Genomic DNA, 27,197 nt, shown 5'->3' on the forward strand with positions numbered 1-27,197 from the left:
GGCAGGGCACAATGCAGGCGCTTGCTCTTACCGTCCTGCTAACGTGAGCCAGGCTAGTGGGGCTCAGGGCGCTGTGAAGATTACCTCTGCCCTGGAATCCTCTGCACCCGTAAATCATTCAGGTTAAAGTACTAAACCCAGTTCATGCCTCAGAAACATTTGTGCCCCAAGCCCTGTGCCCAACTATCTGCTTCCCAAACTATGTGTCCTAAGCTGTGTCCCCACCTGCTCTTTATCCCTGAGCCTCCCATCCATATGCACAAGACCCAGAGCCTGCTGTGCCCCCAAATCGTCTGCAGTGTACTGTGTTGTAGGCTTAGCCACACCCTAGGGCCTTCTATAGCTCCTGAGGTACCCAGGAACAATTTGATTTTACACAATATTCATGGTTATTTTTTAATATGTATATATGAGTGCCTGCCTGCATGTATGTATGCCTTTGCATATGTGTGAGTACATGTGCGTGTGTGTGTGTGTGTCTGTCTGTCTGTGTGTGTTGTCTACAGAAGCCAGAAGAGGGTGCTGGATTCCCTTTAGCTGGAGTGACAGGCAGGTGTGAGCTGCTTGTGGATGTTGGGGACTGAACCTGTGTCTTCTGCAAGAGCAGCCTGTTCGGGTGTATTTCAACAAGCTTCCGGAGAGCACCCTGGGCTTTTATGTGAATAAACAGACTGTGCTGTGAAGCTCTCTCCGCAGCTCTCTGGGTTGGGAATGGTCAGCTGTGAGGGCGTTAGAGTGTGAGGCTCTGGTGGTGCAGAGGGACAGTAAGTCTGCCTGGTGGAGTGGGCCTCCTCGCCAGCTTCAGCTCGGGGACCAAACAGCTGCTCGGTGCGACTGGGAAGCAGTCCGAACTCTTTGTCCCTCCCTACTGCAGATGGAGGAGTTCCAGATCTACGAGAAGTACTGTCAGAACAAGCCGCGCTCCGAGAGCCTGTGGAGACAGTGCTCCGACTGCCCCTTCTTCCAGGTCCGTCTTGCGCCCCTCCCCCACACCAGTGCTTCCTTCCCCATGGCCTTGGACTGCGCCGTGGCCTTGCCTGACTAATGCTTGGTGCTTCCAGGAGTGCCAGAAGAAGCTGGACCACAAGCTGAGCCTTGACTCCTACCTGCTGAAACCTGTGCAGAGAATAACCAAGTACCAGCTGCTGCTCAAGGTGAGCCTACGAGGCAGCTGCCCAGGTCGGCCACACCTACCTGTTCGCCGGATGTCTGTGGGGGCCCAGTGCCCAGCCAGGACCCTTCCTCTCCAAGCTCTGGCCCCAAGGGCACCGTAGGAGCCACTCATCCCCACCTTGCCATGGCCCTGAATAACACCATTTGTGTGGGCCTACTGTGTGCCAAACATTGTAGAGTGCCAGGGGCCTGGAGATGGCCAGCTATACCAGCAGTCTGTGCTGACAGCTCATGGCCTCTCCGTGGGGACAATGAGAGCTGAGCCCTGTGTGTCCTGTTGGCCCCTAGGACAGTGAGAAGTAGGGAGTCTCTGTCTTAGTGTTTGCTCAGTGTGGCAGGACAGGGGAGGGTTTTTAGCACTGTGCTGTGGCAGCCAGTGGGGGGCAAGGATGGTGAGTGTGCACTTTCCCAGCTAGGCAGCTCCTGCCCTGCAGAGCCAGCTGTCCGTCCATCACGCTGGCTTCACGGAGGGTGGGTGGACTGGCTTCCTCAAGAGCAGCAGGAATCTGGTGGTTAGTGTCTGTCCAGGGGCCACACCAGGCTTCCGGGGACCCCATCATCCGGCCTTGCCTGGAGTCTGAATCTGAGAGACAGTCAGCTGCTCCTGGGGAGTAGAAGGACTATCTTGGTGTACGACTGCTTCCTCCGCGTTCCCCCTCAGGAGATGCTGAAGTATAGCAAGAACTGTGAGGGGGCAGAGGACCTGCAGGAGGCCCTGAGCTCCATCCTGGGCATCCTCAAGGCGGTGAACGACTCCATGCACCTCATCGCCATCACTGGCTATGACGTAAGGCCCAGAGTAGCACCGTGGTACCGGGAACACATGGCCTTTGTCCTGCCTTGGTCCCTGTCTCATGAGCAATTGGACAGAGACAATCCTATTAGTGCTGTGAGCTCCCTGAATCTTGAAGTGAACATATGTGGCCTGGGGCCTAGGGCAGCCCAGGGCCTGAGTCAGGAGCCTGTCCATAGTGGAACAGACCAAAACTCTACCCTTGGGACAGTGAGGCCTCTTCATCAGGGATGCACCCGAGACCTCTTCCCTCCTACCCACCTCCTGGACAGCAGGACCCTCTGTTTTCTGTGATATGATGTGTGGTCCAGAGGCCAATGGCAAGTGGATGACTAGGGTAAATCTCTCTGTATTGGCCACTGAAATCGACATAGAAGACTTTTGCTTCTCTGAATGTCCACTTAGCATTCATGTTTTGGTTTTTTTAATGTCCAGATTTTATCTCTTTTTAATAGTTTTAGATTTATTACAATTGAGTATGAAGCTCAGACTCCATAAACCTCATCCCTGGCCCAGCCTTGGTGACACCCCTATTACACCTGATAGGCCCATGGGGATACGTCATTAACTGAAGTCCACTGTGCATTAGGGTTCTGGGTGCTGTCCCTTCTCCACAATGGTGGGGCCACATGGCTCCTCCGCGCCATGCCTCCTCTATCCCCAACCCCTACACCTGCTGTCCCGCCTTTTGCAACCTCTCCAGACTTGCCCCTGTGGAGTGCGCTGCAAGGAGAGAACTCTACAGTGTGCAGCCTTCCCAGTGTGCACGGGAAGGCAGCCCACGCACGTTCACCTGCCTTGCGTGTCCCAACACGTGCCCTGTGTTCCAGGGCAACCTTGGTGACCTGGGGAAGCTGCTGATGCAAGGTTCCTTCAGTGTGTGGACGGACCACAAGAAGGGCCACACCAAAGTGAAGGAGCTGGCCAGGTTCAAGCCCATGCAGCGGCACCTGTTTCTGCACGAGAAGGCCGTGCTCTTCTGCAAGAAGAGAGAGGAAAACGGGGAGGGGTACGAGAAGGCTCCTTCCTACAGCTACAAGCAGTCCTTGAACGTGAGTGACTCGGCCAGCAATTCGAGGGAGGGATCAGTCACCGCTTTGTGCTTAATAAACCTCAGCCTGACACCCAGGCCCTATCCATGGAACTGGAGTTGGGGCTCCTATCTTCCTTAAGTGCTCCATCAGCTTCCATTGTCCCTGATAAGATGCATGCTGACGCCTGTCCCTGTTTCCGTCTCTGTCAGATGACCGCGGTCGGCATCACAGAGAATGTGAAGGGCGACGCCAAGAAGTTCGAGATCTGGTACAACGCGAGAGAGGAGGTCTACATCATCCAGGTAGGGCCACTCACCTGTCCTGCGACCCAGCAGCCAGAGGAGCCCTTGAGCATCTTCAGGATGGCCAATGAGAGACTGGCAGGGAGAACCAGGTCAATAGTCTTCACAAGGTTCATCACAGGAGCTGCCATACGGGGACACAGGATGTGCTAGGTCCAGGGCAGAAGTCGGGAGCAAGTGCAGATAGGGTGCTAAAAGGGAAATGCCAGAAATGGCTCTTGCTTCCTCATCTCTCAGCAGCCCTGGAGAACTTTGTCCACAAAGGCTGTCTCTCTGGTGGAATGTAAGGCATGCCTGCCCTTATTGGCCCATGGGAGATAGGGCAGAGCTACGCGATAGACTCAAGGGATAGAATCCTCTCCACAAGACCTGTTAAGAGCCTCAGTACTCAGCCAGGCATGGTGGCACATGCCTTTAATCCGAGCACTTGGGAGGCAGAGGCAGGCGGATCTCTGTGAGTTTAAGGCCAGCCTGGTCTATGTAGTGAGTCCAGGACAGCAAAGGCTACACAGAGAAACCCTGTCTGTCTCTCTGTCTCTCTGTCTCTCTCTCTGTCTCTGTCTCTCTCTGTCTCTCTGTCTCTCTGTCTCTCTGTCTCTCTCTCTCTCTCTCTCTCTCTCTCTCTCTCTCTCTCTCTCTCTCTCTCTCACACACACACACACACACACACACACACACACACACACACAGCCTCAGTACTCCATGAAGGTCCTAGCCTAACAATGCTGGGTTTTTCACTTGCCCTCAGAATCACGGAAGATAAGCTGGCAACTGGCCAGCACACAGTGGCCACAGTAATGTGGCATCCCCAGTGTGCCTTCTAGTTTTATACCCAGTCCAACAGGCTCACAGAACTGAATGAAGGTCTGGGCACCCGCAAAGCCTATGACCTTTTGCAGGCAGTCCTGTGCTGCAGGGTTGAGACCCTCGAAGGGACATTTCCCACTGTCTGCTCCTTCAGTCTCTGATTGATATACATGGGTCTGTTGATTCCTAGGGTTGTCCTGGGGGGTGTCTGATAGCTTTCTGACACCTGACTCCTATCTCTCTTTCGGAACAGGCTCCGACTCCTGAGATCAAAGCAGCATGGGTGAATGAGATCCGGAAGGTTCTGACCAGCCAGCTGCAGGCCTGCCGGGGTGAGGCTGCCTCTGCCGTCTGTGTGTTTTGTCATGTGCCACTGTCAACGGTCCAAGAGCCTTTAGCCTGTGATGGCAATAGTGCTCAGTCCCCACTGATAAATGGCGCATATCGCTTGCCCTCCCACAGAAGCCAGCCAACACAGAGCCCTGGAGCAGTCGCACAGCCTTCCTTTGCCCATGCCACCTAGCACCAGGTGAGCACGCCGACATAAGCCATCAGCAGCCTAGGAAGCAGGGTTTCCCACGGGGCATCCCGCTAAGCCCAGCACACAGGACGCTGAGGCAGACGGGCCCACAAAAGCAGCCTAGTGAGACTGTCGCTAAAACATAAGGGAAAATGGCAGTGCTTCTGCGTGTGCCACAGAGTTTACTGTGTCACCAGGATGAGTTTGCACAACCTCCCCCCCCCCCCCCGCCACGTTATCTGGAGATTTTGTCAGTGGCTTATTTTGTCACCCAATGGTGTTGTCTGTAGCCTTACTTTCCTCAGAATGTCCCCTGCTTCACAACTTCCTGTTTATGGGTTACTGCTCACGGTAGCACGCTAAGGGTACAGCCAGGTGACAGTTGGTTACCAGTGTTGAATGAGGGGTGGTGCCTGGAGAACAGTCCAGAAGCCAAGATGCCACAATGCCTATAGTCCTCAGACAGCCTTGAGAAACTAACCAACACACTGTTTCTTTATTGGTCGCTGATGTCCCCAGCCCCACAAAAGGGAGCACAAGAAACGTCAAGAAGCTGGAAGATAGGAAGACAGACCCGCTCAGCCTGGAAGGATATATGAGCTCATCGTTGCCAAAGCCCCCTGAGAAGGGCAAAGGTGAGTGCTACGGCCCTTGAGCCATCAGGCCGCGCTCGCTCGCGGAGTGCCCGCACACTAGCACGGGAGCACTCCGCAGCCCTCCAGCACAGCAGAAGACCCCCTCACTCACGGTCTCTGTGGGCCTCCGCAGGATGTCCAACTGCTCTCTGCCCACTGACTGACCCCTGAGCGTGGGGCTATGGCTAGCGCCCTCTGCTTCCTGTCATCCTTCCTCCCAGATGCTGTCTCTGCATTCTGTCTCTCCTCCCTCCTAGACGATGCGGTCCCTAGTTCTACCTCTGAAAGCTCTGCGCTTTCCAGAAAGCGCTTCACGCTGCAGGGCTTGGCTAACCTCAAAGGTCAGAAAGGTAAAGAGGCAGTGCCTCCCGCTGCCTTACACACCATTTTTGTGCGGCGACCTCTGGCGCCACACTCAGCCACGCAAGCCCATCCCCTACCCGGTCATTCTGGCCGATGCAAATGCCCGACGTTATCTTTTAGGGGTGCCTTTTGGATACAGAGAGAGCCAGCTGTGCGAGTGCAGTCTGCTAAAACTTGAGGCTGTTGACCACTTTTCCAGCCTGACCACCCCTCCTCCCTCTGCCTCGCCTTGTGTTTTCCCTGTAAGCTCTGCCGGCTTCTGTCTTTCTTGCTGCACTGACTGAGTGCTGAATGCCAAGACCAAGTGTCTTCCAGGGTGTTTATTGGTGAACAGTGGCAAAGAAGCCTTTTAACTGAAGCCTGAAATAGTTCTGTCACCTGAAGATGCTCCCCAGGGGCTGAGGTTTGGGACCGCCAGAGCATGCTGCAGCTCTGCACAGGGCTTCCTTCCAATACGCCAGCTGTCCCCAAGTGACAGGCATGGGTCCAAAGACGTAGAGGGTTTCTCAATTTATAATTCTTACTTGGCTTCAAACTTGAATGAAAGAACACTTGCTCTGTTCCTGCATTCTCTAAAGCAGAGCTGAGGGCGGCCCCTAAGAGGATGACCGACGGCTAAGGCCACTGTCTCCCGCCTCCGCTCTCCACCTGCGAAACCCGTCTGTCATTTCATCTCACCAACACTTCACCTGCCTCCGCCACTCGCTTGACACTTCCTCAGCTTTCTCTCTACTGTTGTATTTTTGCCTCTTCCTCTTCCTGCAGCCTCTCCGACCAGTCCCGACAAAAAAGCTAAGCGGCATGAAGTAAAGAGCGACCCGACTCCCTTTGGTTTGCGAGGTAGTGCTGCAGCCCCCGAACCCCAGCCCGGCATGCTGTCTGTGGCTGCACAGGGCACCTAGGATGCGAGCGAGCAGCTCAGACAAGCCCTGGGAGCAGTAACTGATGCCTAGTGATGTCACAGCCTGATGCCTAGTGACAGATGCTGGAAGATGCCACATTCCTGCTGCCTCCTTAGCCCATAGTTGGCAAGCACAGGCCCAGGCCCAGCTTGGCCTGGTGCCCTGGTCAAAGGGCCGCAGTAGCAGCACTCTCCCCTGAGTCACCAGCTGCAGCCTAACTGTTTTGGGTGGAAACAAGCTGCAGGATCAGGCCTTTGCACCAGGGGGTATCACTTATATGGGTCACTGGAGTTCAGCTCCACTCTGGGCCTTGGGTCCCTGTTCCCTTCTTCCTGGAGAACCCAAGTCCTCTCTTGTCCCCCAAGGATCTCAGATTCCAGGAGAAGGTTCCCAGAAACATCCGTATCATACTGCTGGACTTGTTCTACCCCCAAACAATGCTCCAAGCCCTAACTACCCAACTGCAGCTGTCAGAGGTCCGCACCTGCCCAGAGGGCTGAATGAGCAGAGCCCAGTTCTCTGTTGTGCAGGGGCCACTTACCAGCCTGAGATCTCTGAAGGTCTGCTTCCATCCATCTACGCAGCACTCCCCACATGCTACTCAGACCCCCACCAACTGAGCCATCCCCCATGGGCCATGGCGTTTGGAGATGGCAGACACTGCCATGGCTGTGCCAAATGCTGTTTCCACCTTGTTCCATCTTAGTGGCATGACTCTTGCCAGGGTCCCCTCCTTTAAGTATGAGTATTGAGTGGTGACAGCCTTCTGGGTTGCAAAGAGGATAACCAGGTAGCATATTAGAACCGTCCCTCCCTTCCTTCTGTAGTGCAGGTCCAGCGCACACTTGCAGAGAGAGAGAGAATAGTTGTACACTTGGCCTAACAGTCTCACAGTTTCCCTAGCAACCACCAAGAAAGTGATGCCACCTGATTTGAGGCCATCATACTTTTAAATCCTTCTGTGTGCTTGTCTCAGATACCTGGACACTGCTAGGCCAGCATAGTGCACTTCCTGTTTAATAGAGTGTCCACCGGCTATAGACAGCAGCATGAACTGATGTAACTCCGGGTCCACAGACATCTCTGAGTTACGGCAGTTGCTAAAGGTTGAGCTGGTTGAAGTCTTTCATAGCTACACTAAGGAAGGCAAAGGTTTCTGTATAGTTCGTGGGCTGCTGTGTGGCCTCTGGTATACTTGGAAGTGTCCATCATCTACTCCAACTGTCCTTAGACTTGGCTTTGCTCAGATAGAGGGCCCCATGTGAGCTCTGTAGTAACACGGCGACTGAAGGAGGAGATGCCTGAGGTAGGATGCCTGCACCTGTGCTTGGAGCAAAGAGGGTGGGTGATTGAAGCTGGAAGCCCCAGAACTCAGTCCTTATATATATATGCAAGCCTGGGGTGACGCTTTCCAGGTCAAGTGCGCAGCTGTCCCCAGGCCCTGAAGTGTTCCTGCCACAGTGGAGGCGGGCCCTGAGCCTGCATAGCTGGTAGCTGGGGGGTGTCTAGGCCCAGCTGTTTCCTAGGAAGGCAGAAGAGGCTTCCCAGTGTTCTGTAACAGAGGGTTCTCATCGCTGGCTCTGGGCATGCTCAGCTACGGGAATGGCTGCAGAGCTAATAGGCCTCTTTGTTGCCCTGGTTTCATGGGGGATTACTCTCTAATTCCATCACACCCACACTCTGTCGGGTAAGATGAGGCCAAGAACTGCGACCCACAGCCCCACTTACAAGGAAGAACCACACTGCACCAGTGCCTAGTACAATATGACACCAGGTGTGCCCAGACGCAGAGCCAACAAGCAGGCTAACTTTTCTTGCTATGCTTGTGCATGCGTGTGCGTGTGTGTGTGTATGTGTGTGTGTGTTGACATGTCCTCTACTGTCATGCAGTGACTATTTAGTACCAGGCAGGACAGGTTAGTCACCCAACCCTATTAATGTCTCAAGAATTTACTCAGTAGGAATTTGTCACCTCTGTCTCTCCAAATTGGGAAATGCTGCTGCTACCCTTTGGAGCAAACAGCAAGATAAATCAGAGTGAAGCAGTAGGAAATTTGGGGACCGCTGGCTAATCCAGTGGGTTCACCAGAAGGCAGCACTAGGGCCCTGTCATTCTAGGCTGTGACACATGGCCTGACACACTCCTGGCTGTCAGCCTGTCCAGAGAGAACCACAACCATGTGTATCTCACAGGCCAGGGATTTACTTGGTCATTCTTGCTGGAAATTGTTTTCCTGGCAGCAAAGTAGGTGTTGACCCTCACAGTTTTAACTGAAGACAGCTTCCCTTCACAAGGTTTGGCGTGGGGTCCAAGCAGGTGGGTTTGGTAAGGCTGGAGGCCTGAAGAAGATATGGGTGTCCAGGGCAGGTCTAGGCCTCATCTTGCCTCTTAGAGTGGGTCTAGAAAACAGAGGCAGACACTCTTAGGCTTCATCTCTCTGCATTGTGCAGTCATAGCAGAATGTACCCAGCACTTCATAACAGTATAGAAGGAACCAGAAAGGGTCCAAGCAGGTGATTCTACCACAGAGAGCTGTTGCATGCCACACGGTTCAGTGAGCCTAGGAAGATAATAGCCTCACGTTCAGAGTCCCACAGATATACATTCCAGGGGAGTCTGTAGACCTCATATGGAATACACTCGGGTAATGGTGACTGCATCATGGGCATGGACTTCACAGGACACTGTTTCTCCTAGGCTGGAGCAAAACATCCCACTCGCTGGAGGCTCCTGAGGAAGACGGCGGCTGGTCCAGCGCCGAAGAGCTCATCAATTCATCTGATGCAGAAGAAGATGGTGGAGTGGGCCCCAAGAAGCTGGTAACCTTGGCCTCCCTGGGGGTGTCTCGGGGTGGGTCCCTGGGTCCTGCTTTGCAGCCATTGTTTATCATCCAGAAACTCAGTGCTCACTTGGATCTCTATTCATAGTCCCCTGGACCTGTGTGCCCTCCTGCCTCTGCTAGAGTGAACAGGCATGCATCCCTCCTTAAGGGTACAGTCCATACCTGTGCTTACCTCACATTAATAGAATGTTCTAAGCAAGCTTCCCTAAAGCTAAACCACATTGGCTTTAAAATTAGCAAGGAACTCAGGCTTTAAAGCCCATAAAGACATTTAGTGGTGTGGACACACTGGTCCATCCATTTTCAGTTTTTAACATGGTCCCGATATGAGTTGTGCCATCCCCTCAAACACTAGGAGACTTTCTAGTTTAATCCAGAAATCTCACCAATGTCTCCAAAAATGACAGGACCCCAACACCACACTGGTCTTACCCTTGCTGGCACTTGAAACCTACTCTAAGGTGGGCACTGCTGCTGGTGTATGGCTGGCGCTACACAGGAGCTAGAGGACAGATGTGTAGTGGGGCCTGCTGGCACTGGGAGGCAGCAGGTGCCAACAAGCTGAACCCTCAGTTTTCTCCCTTTGTCACCCTCAGGTTCCGGGTAAATACACAGTGGTGATGGATGATGAGAAGGGGGGCCCTGACAGCCTTGCCTTGAGGAGTGGTGACATGGTGGAGGTGGTAGAAGAGGGCACTGAGGGGCTCTGGTAAGATGACAGAAAGTGCTCCTACTTCAGACATGCCCCTGTGAGGTCCCACCTCAGACATGACCATGTGTGATCCCACCTCAGACATGCCCCTGTGAGGTCCCACCTCAGACATGCCCCTGTGAGGTCCCACCTCAGACATGACCATGTGTGATCCCACCTCAGACATGCCCCTGTGAGGTCCCACCTCAGACATGCCCCTGTGAGGTCCCACCTCAGACATGACCATGTGTGATCACACCTCAGACATGACCTATGTGTTCCTACCTCAGACGTAATGATGTGTAATCCTACATTGGACATGACCATGTGTGATCACACCTCAGACATGACCATGTGTGATCCCACCTCAGACATGCCCATGTGAGGTCCCACCTCAGACATGCCCCTGTGTGGTCCCACCTCAGACATGACCATGTGTGATCCCACCTCAGACATGACCATGTGTGATTCCACCTCAGACATGCCCCTGTGTGGTCCCACCTCAGACATGCCCCTGTGAGGTCCCACCTCAGAGATGACCATGTGTGATCCCACCTCAGACATGCCCCTGTGAGGTCCCACCTCAGACATGCCCCTGTGAGGTCCCACCTCAGACATGCCCCTGTGAGGTCCCACCTCAGACATGCCCCTGTGAGGTCCCACCTCAGACATGCCCCTGTGAGGTCCCACCTCAGACATGCCCCTGTGAGGTCCCACCTCAGACATGACCATGTGTGATCACACCTCAGACATGACCATGTGTGATCACACCTCAGAGATGACCATGTGTGATCACACCTCAGACATGACCATGTGTGATCCCACCTCAGACATGCCCCTGTGTGATCCCACCTCAGAGATGACCATGTGTGATCCCACCTCAGACATGACCATGTGTGATCCCACCTCAGAGATGACCATGTGTGATCCCACCTCAGACATGACCATGTGTGATCCCACCTCAGACATGACCATGTGTGATCACACCTCAGAGATGACCATGTGTGATCCCACCTCAGACATGACCATGTGTGATCCCACCTCAGACATGACCATGTGTGATCCCACCTGAGATATGATCATATGTGGCCCCACCTGAGATATGACCATGTGTTACTACCTCAGACACAACCATATGAATCATACCTCAGACATGACCATGTGTGATCACATCTCAGATATGATCATGTGTGATCACGCTTCAGGCATGGCAATGTGTGATCCTACCTCAGACATGATCATGTGTGACCACACCTCGGACATGCTGATGTGTGATCACACTTCAGACATGACCATGTGTGATCCTGCCTCAGACATGTCTCTGTATGTTCATGCCTCACATGGATCCATGTGCCTACCTCAGAGGCACCCAACCACAGACTGTAGGCATGCGTGTGTTACAGCCATTGTCTTCCATTTTCAGGTATGTTCGGGACCTGACAAGCAGCAAGGAGGGATGGGTGCCAGCCAGCAGCCTGTCTACCCTCCTGGGCAAATCCAGCTCAGCCCAATGTCTGAGCAGCTCAGGTAAGACCCACTGTGCGCGCCAGCTGTGCCCTGAGCCTGCCAAGATCCTCAACCCAGAGCCTGTTTAAAAGCAGAGGGGTTTCTAGGTGTGCAGAGAAAAGGGCCAGAGCCGAAGCCTGTCTCCACTGGTTTCCCGCAGACTCCAGTCCAGGGTCAGCCGTGTTGAGCAACTCTTCCAGCTGCAGCGAGGGCTACCCCACTCCCTTCTCCGAGCTCCAGGGATAGTGGCCAGGCCTCTGTGGCGGGCACTCGAGGCCACCGTGCAGTAGACCAGCATGCAAATCTCTAAGTTTTCTTTTGCTTGGGCTTGCTTAGTTTGGGAGGGGTTGGTGCTCCAAGACAACTGGAAAGAGGAGGAGCCTGCCGCCGTGGGCTTCAGAGGACACTGGGGCCTCGGCGCAGGACTTCACTGCATGGGCCAGAGCCAGGAGTCACCAGTTCATCACCAAAGCTTCTTCAGGAACTCCAGAGTGGACAGAGGAGGGGCTACGGGTCCGGAGACCCCTGTGCAGAACGGTGGGAGACAGCCCTTTCCCATACTTGAGCAGCCAGCAGCAGCTGCTCTGCAGCCTCTCCACGGTGTCCTGACCTCTCTGGTGCTTTCTCCGGGAACACCGTCCTGAGGAAGCCACTCCTACCAGGAGTGAACAGTTGTCTACAGCAGCCTATGGAGGGCATCAAGGGACTCTTGTCTTTTATAAGTTTCTGATTTTTTTTTAAACAGGGATTAATCCCATGGCCATTTTTTTGTGGTACTCTGGCCTCAAATCTTTACCAAGAATCACTGTGTTTACATGAAATGACAATTTGATACTGTATTTGATATAAAACTATTTTTTGTTACTGGGGTTTACATCAGAGCACGCTGTTTATACGACTAACTGATTTCTGGGGCACTCTCATTGAGACCTGGCACTCCCTGGAACACATCAGTCCCAGGTGAAGGAAAGCCCGGGCAAGTCAGGGGCGTCTCCTCCACCACACGCAGTTGGAAATCACTGGGAGTCTTGCATCTGCATCGGTTTCATTTCCACAAGAAATGTAAAGTATAATTTAAAATATTAGCATTCTTTTCTACAATAAAAAGGAGACTTTTTTTTTTAAAGGAACGTCATTAAATTAGGCTATTTTTATTATTTTTAAAGAAAATGCAAAAATCCATGCTGTCAGCCATCCTCAGCAACACAGGCACCGGCTGCCTCTCCACATCGGGGCAGGCCCCATTGCTCCTCCCCAAGCCCCACCTGCCTTCTGCCCTGCAGCAGGAGGGGCTGCAGCTGAGCTCACGGAGGAACCTGCAGCCTTCATTCAAGTCACGGCAGAACTGCCACAAAAACTGTTGTTTTCCCCCTTTTTCGTGTGTGTGTTTCGGAAGCAGATTCTGTTCTTTGGAAATTTTCTGTGCCTGGAAGGGCAGATATTTTTATATGTGTGTATATATGTTCACGTGTACATATGATCTTGGTGTAAAGGACGTATTTATGGTCTCACGCTGCTGATCATGTCACTTTACGGTCCCTCCCTGCTCCACACCCTGCTGCCATGGGAGGCCACCGAGGCTCGTTCACCACTGTATGTCCAGGTAAAATGCCCTCCTCCCCTACTCTATGGCTTGCAGAGCCATTACTGGCCACACCTTCAGAGAATGGTAATAAAATAAAAAACGTGCAAAGACTCCTTAGCAGCTCTGGTGTGTGTTTTGTGGGGAGAATCATGTAGCATATCTGTCCATCCTGTTTTTAAAAGGCCACCCTCTTTTATGATCTCATCCTCAAAGATACTTTAAAATGTCCTATTTTACCAGGTATGGTAAGGCACACCTTTACTCTCAACACTCAAGAGGCAAAGGCAGGCAGATTTCTGTGAGCTCTAAGCTAACCTGGTCTACACAGAGAGTTCCAGGACAGCCACGGCTATACAGTGAGATCCTATTCAGAAGACAAACAAATGGCATGCTTCATTCACGCTGCTTTTACTTTCTACTGCTGATAGAGATGAGAATGTAAAGTCAGAGGTCTTTATTGTGTGGATGAAGTTTAGAGAAAGGCCAGAAACTCCTGCTGTCACCCTCTTGTAAGGGTGCCGGGCTCCCAGCACAGTGGCACTTAGTGACTGTCGTAAGAAATGAGGCAGAGAGTGGTAGGCTTTAGAGAAAGTGCAGGTATCAAGCATCTTATAATAAATGTTTTATTTTTATCATACAGCAGAGATGTTAAAATAGAAACAGTATATATTTGTGAAAAGTGGGAAGGGGACCAGAGACATGCAGTTAAAGACATTACAGAATATTAGCAATTCACTTGACAATTCCTCCTGAGAAGGTGGAGAGGGAAGCAGGTTTATTGCTCTGAGAAAGAAAGAATGGAGAAATGGGGACAGAACCGTGAGCAGAAAACACAAAAACATAATGAGGAGATGGATGTAGACACATCTGCCTCACAGTGCAACCAGTGTCCTAGTTGATAGGTCAGGCAGCACACGTAGACCAGGTAAATGACCCTGAGCAAAGCTTAAGCAATGACTGAAAAGAAGAGAAAACAGGCTGGAGATGGCTCGGAGGTTAAGAGCACTATCCGCTCTTCTAGAGGTCCTGAGTTCAATTCCCAGCACCCATATGGCGGCTCACAGCCACCTATAATGAGATCTGGTGCCCTCTTCTGGCCTGCAGGTATTACATGCAGACAGAACATAATACATAATGAGTAAATAAATCTTTTTAAAAAATAAAGCAACAAGATTAACCCAAAACAAAAGAAACCTGACATAGTAATACTAATAACACAGATGGAATTTAGGACAGTTAGAGTATAAGAAACTAGGTAGCAATCTGAACTTTTAAGCCAGTAGTAATGTTCAAAATGCAGTGAGCAAGCCTTGATGGTCAGTATTACAGTTATAGAAATACCTGTCTGTCAAAGAGGAAATGGCCCCATTCTCAGCACATACAGAACATACACAAAACAATGAAATAGACAGTTTGTAAATGGTCTGTAGCCATCATTTTAATGTCATTGAAACTGCTTAGAGCTGAGCAAATAGTGAAGTGTCAGCACCTGGGGGCTGCAGCTGAAATATGACTGCGATGTACTTCATCTAACCTGACAAAATTAATGTGCTACTTATTTGAGGGAGATAATAAATATAGTCAATAAAACTCAAAGTATAAAAGAGAACTTACTACCTTGGAAATCAAAACCTTAACTATTGAAAACCAGAAAAAAGTGACTGTAATTTATAGAAGGACTAAGAAACTATTTAGGAGACAGTGTAACGATATATCTGTTTAACAAAGCAACAGTGGTAGAAACACACACACACACACACACTATAGGGCCAATAACTTCCCAAGCCATGGAGTTTTGTTTTATTTCTTTTGGTTTGGGCCAGGTTTACAGTCCCAGGCATGAGTTCTTTCCTGTAGAGCCGGCCTCAAATCCAAGTCAGAGAAGAGTTGGTTGCCCCTCTAAGAGTCATGCCACAGTGTCCCAGCCAGCAGTGGCTAGACAAGTGGACAGTTGATGGCTATTCCCCAGTGGGGACTTTAGAACTATGACAGTGAGCCATCAGGGAGGAAGTTTCCAGTTCAGCTACAGTCTGATGCCTCTGTATCCTGCAGATAAAGTACGGCATGTCTTCAGCAGTCGGCTAGTCATGCTAGGCAGCCAAGAACAATGGCCTGTGTCGGGAAACCCCACACACTCCACACACTCTAACAGAGTAAAGTTGTCCGTGTGACACAACTATGATGTAATATCAGAAAATAACTGCCATGATTTACCAAATCCCATGAGTCAACATAGATTACTTCATAGATGTGTGAAATTTTTATTGCTCATTTATTTATTTATCATGATTATCACACCACAAGTTAAAAAAAAATAGTTTTTAACCTGATAAAGCATGTGTAACAACCTTCAAAGCCTTAAAGGATCTATATGTCTTAAATATCTTCATGCAAGTAGGAGTTGAAGGGAGGGGTGAGCGGGCGCCCTCACGGCGGGGGGCAGGGGGTAGACATGGGGGTGCCCTGCGATGGCCATCAGCTACTACAGAACGAAACAAGTCCCCTGGATTGAAAGTAAGTCCATAACTATAAAACTCCAGGAGCATTCACCCGCTGTGAGCAAGAGCCCTCAAGACAAAGCAAGCCGCAGATCCAGAGGAGATAAAATGGATACACTTAGGATCCTCCACCCTCAGGTCAGCTCTCTAGCTCCTCAAGCTATTAACAGCACCGCCGCTGGTCCACAACCTCGCGGGGCGTGAGACCCCGCAGGCTTCTTCAAGCTGTGTTCTTAGGACCACTCCTAAGATTCTGCTTCCTCGTGGAGTGAGGGAGCCTGTATCTGTACAGGTGTCGCTATGTTGTGGGTGGGTGGGTGAGTGTTGCATGCATGTCCATAAGAGTGTGCGTGAGCTGTGCATGTAGTATGTACATATGTGTAAGGATAGTATGTAAGTGTGCAAAGATGGTGTGCATGTATATAAATACACGTGCAAGTGTGAGCTTGTGTATGTGTGTCCCTCAGATGATCCTGAGCCCACACTCACCGTTCTCTCATCTGTGTCAGTCATACACGGGAGAGATGGATGTGTGGCAGCGTGCCGAGGATCCCAGTCCCATTCTGCTCACTGGAGGGAGAGTCAAGGCTGCCCCTGCCTCTAGCCCAGAAGACGCAAAGAGGAAAAGAATGAGGCTTCGTGGGAAGGGAGCTTAGCGTCTCCGATCCTGGAGTCAGGCTGGAGGTATGTACAAGGAGGACACAAGGAGGACTCTGGGATCCCAGGGGGAGTGTGTTTATCCTCCCTGAGAAAGTGGGGAGGGGCCCACAAGAGAGCCAGACAATGCTCCCCATGCCCGCCCCTCCAAACCACGTGACTGCACTAGGCCTGCATGCGCTAATGGTAACCACAGAACAGGTGTGAAAGGAAGATTAAGTAAGCAAGGCCCCTGCAGGTCCAGGTGGAGCCCCCTACGCCTAAAACCCAGTAGCCAGCCATGGTAAGAGCTGCAGGGAGCTCACCAGCTGCTGAAGATCTTTAGCCAGAGTCTGAGGACCAGGTGGGCTCAGCATGTGTCCTCTGAAGCTGCTCCAATTGTTTGGCTGTCCCAAGGGAACCCTGAGACCAGGCCAGCCTTTGCTGGGACGAACTGCCGCTGCCTCCCCTCACAGCCCTGGAGTCACTCTGTGAAGAGATTGGGTTTTGCTGGGTGAGCTCTGACCTCTAGCCCAGAAGACACAACACTGCCTGAGTCTGAAAGGACCCCAAGAGTCACAGATGGCCCTGAGGTAGACTGTGGTGGTTCAAGGTGAAAGTCAGTGACTAGGAAGGGATGGGTATTGTCAGTGCCCCATAGATGTGGTCTGGCTCCCAGAAGAATGGTAAGCCTCCCATCTATCCCTGACAGGGATACTGGCCCCCAGAGGATCCAACTCAGGGCCACAGTGTGGTCTAGGAAGCTGCAGTGATCTTGAGCTGGGCCCAGTTTTTACACAGAAAGTCTCACATCCTGAGAAACCTTGTTGGTCTCAGGCAACCCACCCAGTGTCTGAAAGCCCCATCCGGGGCCTGGGCCAGAGGACATGGAGGAACAAGTCATGGGCCAGTTGCCCCAATGGCTGCTTCCACAGTGTAGGAAGAAGGGACCAGAACAGCCCCTGATAGCCAGTGAGGGCTGTGCAGCCCAGGTCTCCCCTGCAGGTCTTTTCCAGGTCTTGCACCCATACCCAGCATCCTGCCCTCTGTAGTGTCATCACTGTGGGTGTGGTCGTCCCATCTGTGGGTGAGATCTGTTCCTACCTCCAGTCTGAGCCCACTTTGCCTGCTGTACCTTTCCTCTTTGCCTGGACACATGGCTGTCTGAGACAGGCGGGAGTGGCAGCCTCCAGCCAGACTCACTGCTTCCAGCCAATGGTCCAGTTTTCTCCACCCCTCTCCCCTCCTCCTGCCCTTTGCCCTCCTGGCAGCATCTGGACAGTCCCCAGCAAGAAGCAAGAGTCTCATCATGGCTCCTCAGGCTTACAGGCTGGGGCTTCTCTGCTTTCTGCTCCAGCTTCAGGGACCCCTAGGGGCTGTAGGTACGTAAGTCTGTAAGTCTATAAGTCTGTCTGTCCAGGGAGGGTTTTTCTCTGGACTGGGTGAGTTGAGAAGCCATGCTGTCCCCAGCAATGCCTGGGATATCAATAGGCACCCCCATTGCAGGCGGCTCCATTTGCTGTGTGTCCCTGACAAAAGCAAATAGTGTCTGGGTGTTTGCCACTCAGAGCTAGGCAGTTCTTCACGGCATGGGGGCGGGTAGCTTTGGCTGTTGTTTTCCCAAGACTTTAGAAGTAGGGTGCTTTCCTGCCCGCTATGGAAATTTACCTGTGAAGATGGACCCTGGGGGGCCACTCGTGGGAATAGCCATAGGGCACTGAGCTACAGGGCTTGCTCATTGTCTTTGCTTTATGTTCACAGCCACAGCTCCTCACCACCCCTACACACGCACACGCATGGCTCTGAGGTCTCAGGGGAGAAAGCTTGGGGACAAGCATTAAAGGTTACAGAGTCTCACACACAGAAAGAGAGTGGCCCACCCCTCCGCCCTGATCACCTGCTGGAGAGGTGTATGTGTCCCGGTGGCTGGTGACATGTGTCTCCACCTGATGAAGGTCCCTGATTGGTCCTGTTTGACAGCGTCCCTGTCCTCTCCTTCTAGGAACACCAGTTATGAAAGACTCTCCAACTTAAAAGAAAAAGATAGTGTCCTTCAGCCATTCTTCCCTCTCTCTGTCCCTTCCCAAAATGATTCATCTGACATCCATCCTTGTCCTTCCGGAGGACCCTCCTTTGGGACACACCAGCATTCTCCTGGTGACCAGAGCCACCGTGTCAGCCCCACGTAGGCACAGTTTCTCCCTGCAAGGTCCATATGGGTTCTCCTTCTGTAACTGCGCCTCCTCTGCATGGGGAAAACCCGTCCCCTGTCTCCTTTGAGCCTCTTGTGGCGCTCACTGGCTGCTTTTGACTCTTCCCTGTCTGTCTCCCCACTCTTCTCTCTTCGCATCCCAGTTACACACCTTCCCACCATGGCTGTCCCATCACCGACATCCTGGGCACACAGTTCATGTAGCATAGTTGTCTTCAGGGGACTTTCGGGGGCCTTGTCTTCATTCTTGGTTCCCACCCCTGACTAACTTTAGGTGACTTAAACATCCTCACCCCCACCTCCACGTCCACATCTAGGATTCAGGCCCCACATCTATTGCGGTGTCCCAAAGAATCCTCAAATTTGTGTCCAAACTATCATGGCTGCCTTCACCAATCCTTTGCTTTTCCAAGGCCAAATGGGAGGCATTGGTGACTTGGTTTCTGTCAAGGCCACTGACAGGCAGGGTCCGTGTGGTGGAGGCTGGATCTAGACCATCTCCAGTGTAGGAAATCACAGACAAAGGAGCCTCAGGTGAGGCAGGTGTGAACATCAGGGCTGATGAAGTTACCATAATAGCTGATGCCCCAGGGCTATGAGGCTGGAGATTCCAGTGTTGACTCCTGGGACACCGGACAGGGGACCCAGATGGGGGAATAGATGAAGATTTAAATATATGTGTGAGCATACACTAAAGAGTACCCAAGAAAGGGATTGCACAATGTGTGATTTACTGCCTCCTTTTTGCTTGATGTCACATCTTAAGCCTTGTATTCTTTGGCGCCATAAGAGGCCACCTCTTGGCAGCGTCAGACCATTACTGCCAATGGATCACCCTGTGGCATTTTTGTAAGCCCTCCAAGTCTTTTCTCATCATAAATCCCTAAGAGAGACAGTAAGAAGGTCAAACCACATAGATATGGGAGATTTTCATTTCATCTAATAAATAAATCGCCACATACTCCTACATAAGGCTGTGCCGTGTTATCTGCCACCAATCAGCAATGAAAAACACACCCAATTTTAAATTCAGCTGAGCCCGGGGCTGAGTCATTCTCTGTGACCAACAGCCCACAGAAGAGGGTAAGCCATTGAAAGTGCCAACCTATGCACCTTCTGTTCTTCGAGGTGGACAGGAGCTGTCTGGTGCCCACCCTGGCATGGAAAAGGATTAATGTGGGTGGGTTGTTGCCATTGCTGAGGGAGATGGACATGGGTGTTCCCATCACTGAGAGACCTAGTGCGGCTGGCTTTCATGAACTGACCCAGTGAGGTTTCCTCCACTCACGGGGATGGTCCCACATGGGTGTTTCCATTACGGATGGCAATGTCAAGAGAGGGTGGCCTCCGAGCAGCCTGAGGGAAGCTGCCAGCATTGCACGGGACCTTCTGTTTCTCAGTTTTCGTAAGCCAGGAGGAAGCACACAGTGTCCTACACAGGCAGAGGCGTGCCAACTGGTTCATTGAGGAGCTGTGGCCGAGCTCCCTGGAGAGAGAGTGCAGGGAGGAGCTGTGCTCCTTTGAAGAGGCCCAGGAGATCTTCAAGGACCCTGAAAGGACCGTGAGTGCCCTTCACTCTGGGACCGAAAGGAAGTGAGCCAGGGGTTGTGGGCATCACACCTGTCGTCCCACAACTGTGGAGGTTGTCACTCAGTACTCATAGGTGCCCAGGAACCCCGGCGCACACACAGGCTCCTACTCTCAACCATGCCATATGCAAAGTTTTAACAACAGAAAGTACAACTCCTAAAGCACACTTGCTGTGTCCCTTGTTTTCCCAAAGGGAAATCTCTTATTTTTTTAAGGATCCAGGGCTGCCCATTTAGTTGACCTGAGAAGGAAAGATCACCCAGCCAGGGTGGGCTGGCTACACATAGGTGCAATCCTCAGTGGAAACGTGTGAGGAACACTGTGGCTTCCTCAGCCACACTTGGCCATGTGTGAGGAACACTGGCTCCTCAGCCACACTTGGCCATGTGCACAGAGATGTCTTCACTTCTGAGTTACTTTTTTTTTTTTTTAATCTGTCTGTTTGTTTTTTTTAGTTTGTTGGGACACGGTCTTGCTTTGTAGCCCCGGGCAGACTTCCAACTCTTCATCTTCCTGCCTCTGCCTCCCAACTGCTGAAATTACAAGTATGTGCTCCCCTGCCTGGCCCTGTGGTTTCATTCTGTAAAAGAGGTATTTTTATATATCATTGAGTATTTTCCTTTTTGGTTAGACATCTACCTCTGGATATTTTTCCCAGGAAAGGTGTTTCAGGATAGAATAAGGCTTTGAGACCCAGTTCATTGCGGTTGATTTTGTCATCATCTCTGGAAAAAATGGTCAGTCATAGCTCCTGGGAGGAGCTTTTATTTTTTTCTTACTAGCTTTGATTTATATCACATGTCACTCTCAAAGGAGACTCACCTCACACTCACAGGATACCTCTCTCACAAGAGTTCTCATACAGAAGGCCTCACACTCACAGGACATCTCTCTCTCAAGTGTCCTCACACTCAGAACAGCTCCCACAGGGAACTTTCCCTCAGTGGTATGACCAAATACCTGACAAGAAAGTACTGAAGGAAAGGCAGGTTTATTTTGGTTGTAGTTCCAGAAGAAGTCCCTCCTAGCAGGCAGGGAGGGCGTGGTAGCAGGAGTGTGAGGCAGCCAGTTACAGTGCATTTGGGCAGGCACCATGAATGCTGCTGCTCAGCTCATTTTCTCCTCAGTCAGTCCAGGACTCCAGTGGAGTGATGCCTCCCACATTTAGAGTTCCAGGCCACAGCTGGAGAGAGCAGGATCAGGGCCAGAACTTGGGAGCTCTCACTTGGGAAAGTCAGCTGTGTGGTGACTTTAGGTGTCCCTAGAAAGGGCATAGAGAAACCTCAGCCTCAGATAAGCCGTCCTCTTCTGCAGAGGAAAGCTGTCTTCCCCAGCCCCTCACAGAGGCCCTGGTCATGAGCCCCAACCATAGCTCCTGTGCTCCCTCCGGGGACACTAACTGCTACTTATCATGAACGCACTTCATGTAGCCTTTTCTTTCCCCTCAGAAGCAGTTCTGGATTGTTTACACCGGTGAGTAGGGGAAAGCCATCTGTGCCCCTCCCCCATGGCCCTTCTTTGCAGGGTGCTAATGTCAGCTCATCCACAGATGAGGACCAGTGTGCCTCGAATCCGTGCCAGAATGGGGGTACCTGCCAGGATCATCTCCAGTCTTACATCTGCTTCTGCCTCCTAGACTTTGAGGGCCGGAACTGTGAGAAGAGTAAGAGACCAGCTTCCTGCTTCAGTGTGCAGATGGGTGCAGTTGGGAGGGAAGGGCCTGGGTGTCTGGCTTCATGAAGGAAGGGGAGGGTGTCCAGGCCAGCCTCCGGCCCTGTGGGAAATTGATCTGGCAGACACTGAGTAGTCGCTTCAAACTGAGGGCCTTTGGCTTATGAGCCTAAGAATCTAGGTCTCAGACTCCGTGTCCTCTTGGACTCCCTGCCTGGGGAAATCTAGTGGTTTAGAGAGAGCTGGGGGAGGGCCCCACTTCCATCCCCACCAGGCAAGTCAGCTGGGTAGACTTCATTTTCTTTGCCTGCTGGTTTAAAGGTGTGACGTATTACTTCACCTTTAGTTATCAAATTATTGCTATGCTCGGAGGCCACCAAGACTGCTCTGGCAGCAACAGTTCACTAGCGGGCCTCAAAGAACTCACTGACAGCAGCCACACACACGGGCCAGGAACGGGCTTCCAGCTGCTCTCCTCTGTGGACTGACGTAGACGCTGTGTTCTTGTAGAATGGTATAGAAAGCACTGTGCAGCATCGCCAACCCAGGAAGTCCTCTAACCCAGGCCTAGGTGTATAATGCCATAAAGACCTGTCTCCAGCCCCCCAGCCTCTCCCCCACCCCCACCCCCCATCAATCATCCCTTTAGCTAGCCATCTGGAATGGCCCAAGGCCCCAGGCAAGCAACAGCCCAAGTGGATTCTTCTTGGTATCATCTGCCTCCTGGCCTCATCGGAATGAGGCCAGAGAGTGTAACAGCATGGGAAAGAAGGGGCTCACGAACCTATAAATGTTGGTAAGCACTGATTGTGACTCACAGGACAGGCCTCCATACTGGAGGGCTTTGGCTCATGCAAAACTGAAGCGCCCCGCCCCCTTTTCTGTCTGGGCCAATGGCCTATGCTGGAACCAAGGACCTGGATGGCTCACTTGCCATGAAGGCTGCCCCTAGATTAACCTCTCCTTTTGACCCTTCCATGGGCCAGTTTCCCATTCTGTTGAGAACATTCTCTGTCCTTGGGAAATGTTTTCTTACTACCTCCAGAACCCTCCCCAGCTCCGCATTAGAGTCTCGTAAAGGGACGCCATCACACACCAGCCGAGCATTCTCCAAATGCCATGAGGCTGCCTGCTGTCAGGAGTTCCCAGCTGTGTGACTCCAAGATCTAGGTCTCATGCCTCACAGGGCAGGTGACGCCAAATTCAGCCTCAGTGGTCCTCATCTACATGCTGTCTTCCACGGGGACAGGACAACCACCATTGTGGCTGGCCTGCTTGCCTTACAGAGACCTCTCAGGTTGTCTTCTCCTGTCCCCAGACAAGAATGACCAGCTGATTTGTGCCAATGAAAATGGTGGCTGTGACCAGTACTGCAGTGACCATCTGGGGACCAGACGCACCTGCAGCTGTCATGAGGACTATGTGCTACAGCCAGATGGGGTGTCCTGCAAACCAAAAGGTAACGGGCTCTGAAAGCTGGTGCTGTCTTATGCTCGGAAGAGCCAGTCACCTTCGCTGGCCTGTGGCAAGTTATCAGCCCAGAGATGTATAACAAGGCAAGGCTCCTGCAAAGCCAGTATCTGATAGATGTTGCCTCACTGTGAGATGGAAGACACCTGGCCTGCAAGCTGTTAGCATGGAACCCTGGGATAGTATCCTGTGCTGTCACCGGTGCCCTGACCAGAAGTAAATAAGGTTCTGCATCTCCTCTAGTGCCTACTTTGGAGTCTCTAGGAGTCACATAGACATGCCTGGAACCATGTCTACTGCTGTGGTTAACAACACCATTATTATTATTATTATTATTATTATTATTATTATTATTATTATTATTACTACTAATGTGCATTGAGTGGAGGAGTATTACATGTGAGAGCAGTGACTGCAGAGGTCAGAGGACGTCAGGTCCCCTGGATTTCCAGGCAGTTGTATTCTGCTTGATGTGGGTGCTGGGAACCAGACTCTTGTCCTCTGCAGCGGCAGTACATGCTCTTAAAGCGTGCTTTTTCCACAACCGGGCTGTTGAGGTGGTGCTTCCAAAGGCCGAGGCTTCCTCAGAAGAGGATGGGCTCAGCCTGGCCCATGACTCTGGAAAGGCAGCAGGCCACAGTTGAATGTTCTTCTTGCCTGAGGACTTGCAGTGTGAGAAGGAGCATGAGAGAGGTCAAAAGGACATGCCATAGATCATCAGTTGCCTTGCAGCAAACCGGAGCTACGTGTCTTCCCTATGAAGACCTAGCAGACCCCAGCTCTAGAAAGTAGGGCCTCAATTTCCCTCAAACCAATGTCTGTCTCCTCTCCTAGCTCTGCAGGAGACCCTCCTTGACAACCCTAAACATAAGCACTATTTTTTTCTGCCCTGAGGCCTCCTACTGTCCCCAAAAGGAACTATGGCAGGGGCACCATGGCACCTTCACCTCTGCACGACCCCCCCCCCCCTTCCTGACTTCTATTCCATACAGTTGAGTACCCATGTGGGAGAATCCCTGTTCTGGAGAAGAGAAATTCCAGCAGCCCCCAAGGCCGAATTGTAGGAGGCTATGTGTGCCCCAAAGGGGAATGTCCATGGCAGGTAAGGTCTCTGTCCTGTGAAAACCTCACTTCCTCAGCTCTGGCTCCTCTGACTTCAGGATCTCTACCCTGGAGTGTGGGAGTTTTGCATTAGGTCAACTTTATACACAAGGAACATGGGCCAGCCTCTACAGCCCAGCCTCCACAGCCCAGCCTCCACAGCCCAGCCCATACACTCTTGTGCAAGGAAAGGGGGGTGGGAAGCAGGGTTTGAGGCACATTCCATGCAGAAAACTAAAGAATGTCTGCAGCTGCCTCAGGTGGGTCACTTGAAGACCTACAGATGCACCCCATCTGTAGCACCCCTGTTGTCTACCAGAGCCTGGGCTACCCCCACTGGGGGAATCTCCAGAGGCCTCAGATGCTTGTGGGCAAGCATCTTGTCAATCTAGCTGCTTCCTCTGGGACAAGGGGACCAGAAGAACAGTGTGACTTTCTGTATCTGTGTGCCCCCACCTAGGCTGTGCTGAAAACCAATGAGTTATTGATGTGTGGGGCCATCCTGTTGGACACCAACTGGGTAGTGACGGCAGCCCACTGTTTTGATAATATCTGGAGCTTGAAGAATGTAACAGTGGTGATGGGTAGGTATGGCCTGTCCCTGGCCTCTGACCGACAGTGGCCCATCAGTGGCTCTGACCAGATGCTATTTCCAAGAGGGCCACACTGGAGTTGGCCTATTGTCCTCTGGGCCTCCCCTCCCCTCAAGGAATAGGAGATTTGGAGATGGCTCTGTCCATCTTGCCCCACTCAGTGGGTGTCAAGGGTCCCATCTACTCCCCCGAGTTCAAGCCATTCACAACCCTCCCACCACCACTGCAGTGGACCCTGGGGAGAATATAAAGCCTCCAGATTCTTCCAGAGGCTGAGCTGGCCCCAGCCCTGTCCATATACTCTAGTCCAGAAGGTCCAGACATGAGGACATGGCCACACATAGGTAGGATACGTACCATGAGTGGCATGACTTCCTCCCAGGCGAGCATGACCTCAGTGAGACGGATGGGACGGAGCAAGTACGGCACGTGATACAGCTCATCATCCCGGACAAGTACATCCGAGGCAAGACTGACCATGACATTGCCCTAATTCGCCTCCACCGGCCTGTGACCTTCACTGACCATGTGGTAGCCCTGTGCCTGCCTGAAAGGGCCTTCTCTGAGAACACCCTATCCAGAATCCGCTTCTCAAGGGTCAGTGGCTGGGGCCGGCTGCTGGACCGTGGTGCCACAGCCCTGGAACTCATGGCCATCGAAGTGCCCCGACTGATGACCCAGGACTGCCTGGAGCTTGCCAAGCACAGTCCTAACACCCCTGAAATCACACCCAACATGTTCTGCGCTGGCTACATTGATGGCAGCAAGGATGCCTGCAAGGGGGACAGCGGTGGACCACACGCCACACACTACCATGGCACGTGGTACCTGACAGGTGTGGTCAGCTGGGGGGAGGGCTGTGCAGCCGTGGGCCACATTGGGGTGTACACCAGGGTCTCTCGGTACACCGATTGGCTGATCAGACTCATGGACTCCAAGCTCCAGGTTGGGGTTCAGCGAATCTCACTACTCTAGCTCCTTGGACAGCCCAGCCCTTTCTGAAGAGGAAGCTGCTGCCATGTGGAGCTGTTTTGCATCAAATCCTATTGACTCTCCTGCTATTTGGGGGGTGGGGAGGGAGAAAGAGAATAAAGAATGGGGGGGGTACAGAAGAGGGGCTGAGAAAGGGGAAACAGGAAGGAGAGGGGAAGAATCTAACAGACCCTCAGAGGGGTTGAGCAGTAGAGCCACAGGCAGGCGGCCCAAAGAGGCAGCTTGGTCCTGAGAAAGGGGAGGCCCAGCCCTTGCTACAGCAACTCCCTGCAGCTACCTCCTCCCGTCTGCATGCGTTCTGCTTGCAGTGCTCCACAGTAAGTGTGCACACATGCATATAGAACATGTGTGTGTATGTGCGTGTGTGTGCACTCAGGGTGCATACAACACTTGCACCATTGATCACTTTCGCTTTTGTATGAGCTCCCCGTCTTTATTTCAATTAAATGAGAAGGGCTGGAGAGACGGCTCAGCTGTTAAAGGTTAGGCTCACAGTCAATTAAATGAGAAACATCATCTGAGTGTGTGGGGGTCATCCTTCCGGGTTTCCCAAGGGAGTATGTCTGAAGTCAGGTGTGTACCCCTGCCATTCACCGCTTCCCTGTGACAGTGGTGGCTGGTCTCAGCACACCTTGGGAATGCCTGACGTTCCCCTGGGTTGACCTTGGTTCCCTGAGTGGAGCCTCTGATGTCAAGTCAGACACAGTTGGTAGGGCTGCTCTTCCTGGGAAAAAGAAACAGAGGTTGTCCCTAGAGCAAAGTAAGAGGGCGATGGGAGGGTTTAACCACGCATGTGCATGGCCTCAGTTTCCCCAGCCATCAGGAGATGTGCAGGCATGCAGTCACAGAGCTGCCCTGAGATGGCACCACGTGCCCTTGAGAGGCCTCACTGAGGGTCTAGCTCCCTGAAGACTGATGTGCTTAGTATGAGATGTGCTTATTTTTAATCAGCACTTCCTTTCTGGGAGTGGGGCCATAGGGTAAGGAACAAAGGGACAGGACGAGCCCCCTCAAACAAGCGTTAGTGCTTGGCTCTAACCCCAGAACACAGGTCTGCTGAGAGTGTCTCACCCATGATGCCACCACAGACTCAGTGCAGTGACCTCCACATGGGCACCACCAGGCAGGGCAGAGGTCAGAGGTCAAGAGGCAGACACCAGTTGACCAGAGTACTACATGCTTTTTCCACATTCTGCTATGGTCTAGCACAGCCTGGCTAGCAGCAGTGACTTCCCTCCTGGTGAGATACCAGGACCAGCCTCAGCACCTGACATCACCA

At 52.1% G+C, this 27,197-nt stretch overlaps 2 protein-coding genes across 7 annotated transcripts in view; both read left to right on the forward strand.

Moving 5' to 3' along the window:
* Window positions 1-12,799, forward strand: part of Mcf2l (MCF.2 cell line derived transforming sequence like) — a 106,232-nt gene extending 93,433 nt beyond the window's left edge. For 2 of the 6 annotated variants that reach the window (XM_051170008.1, XM_051170010.1), the window contains exons 19-31: window positions 875-967; window positions 1,062-1,154; window positions 1,835-1,960; window positions 2,797-3,018; window positions 3,210-3,302; window positions 4,363-4,441; window positions 4,572-4,638; window positions 5,149-5,264; window positions 5,522-5,614; window positions 6,393-6,467; window positions 9,228-9,349; window positions 9,969-10,081; window positions 11,487-11,819. In XM_051170008.1, the coding sequence (XP_051025965.1) occupies window positions 875-967; window positions 1,062-1,154; window positions 1,835-1,960; window positions 2,797-3,018; window positions 3,210-3,302; window positions 4,363-4,441; window positions 4,572-4,638; window positions 5,149-5,264; window positions 5,522-5,614; window positions 6,393-6,467; window positions 9,228-9,349; window positions 9,969-10,081; window positions 11,487-11,658 (1,464 nt within the window). In that variant the 3' untranslated portion in view covers window positions 11,659-11,819. Of the gene's footprint in view, window positions 1-874; window positions 968-1,061; window positions 1,155-1,834; window positions 1,961-2,796; window positions 3,019-3,209; window positions 3,303-4,362; window positions 4,442-4,571; window positions 4,639-5,148; window positions 5,265-5,521; window positions 5,615-6,392; window positions 6,468-9,227; window positions 9,350-9,968; window positions 10,082-11,486 lie in introns of all 6 variants that reach the window. The other 4 variants (XM_051170007.1, XM_051170011.1, XM_051170012.1 and 1 more) reach the window with 4 other exon arrangements.
* A 4,776-nt stretch (window positions 12,800-17,575) lies between these two features.
* F7 (coagulation factor VII) lies at window positions 17,576-26,007 on the forward strand. The gene is made up of 8 exons (XM_051169897.1): window positions 17,576-17,670; window positions 19,901-20,061; window positions 21,539-21,563; window positions 21,640-21,753; window positions 23,080-23,220; window positions 24,224-24,333; window positions 24,793-24,916; window positions 25,308-26,007. Exons 1-8 carry the CDS (start codon window positions 17,598-17,600, stop codon window positions 25,898-25,900), a joined length of 1,341 nt encoding a protein of 446 aa, XP_051025854.1. The 5' UTR covers window positions 17,576-17,597; the 3' UTR covers window positions 25,901-26,007.
* The last annotated feature ends 1,190 nt before the right edge of the window (window positions 26,008-27,197 follow it).

Source organism: Acomys russatus, chromosome 27 (genome assembly GCF_903995435.1).
Source record: "Acomys russatus chromosome 27, mAcoRus1.1, whole genome shotgun sequence".
In the NCBI taxonomy this organism is placed as follows: Eukaryota; Metazoa; Chordata; class Mammalia; order Rodentia; family Muridae; genus Acomys; species Acomys russatus.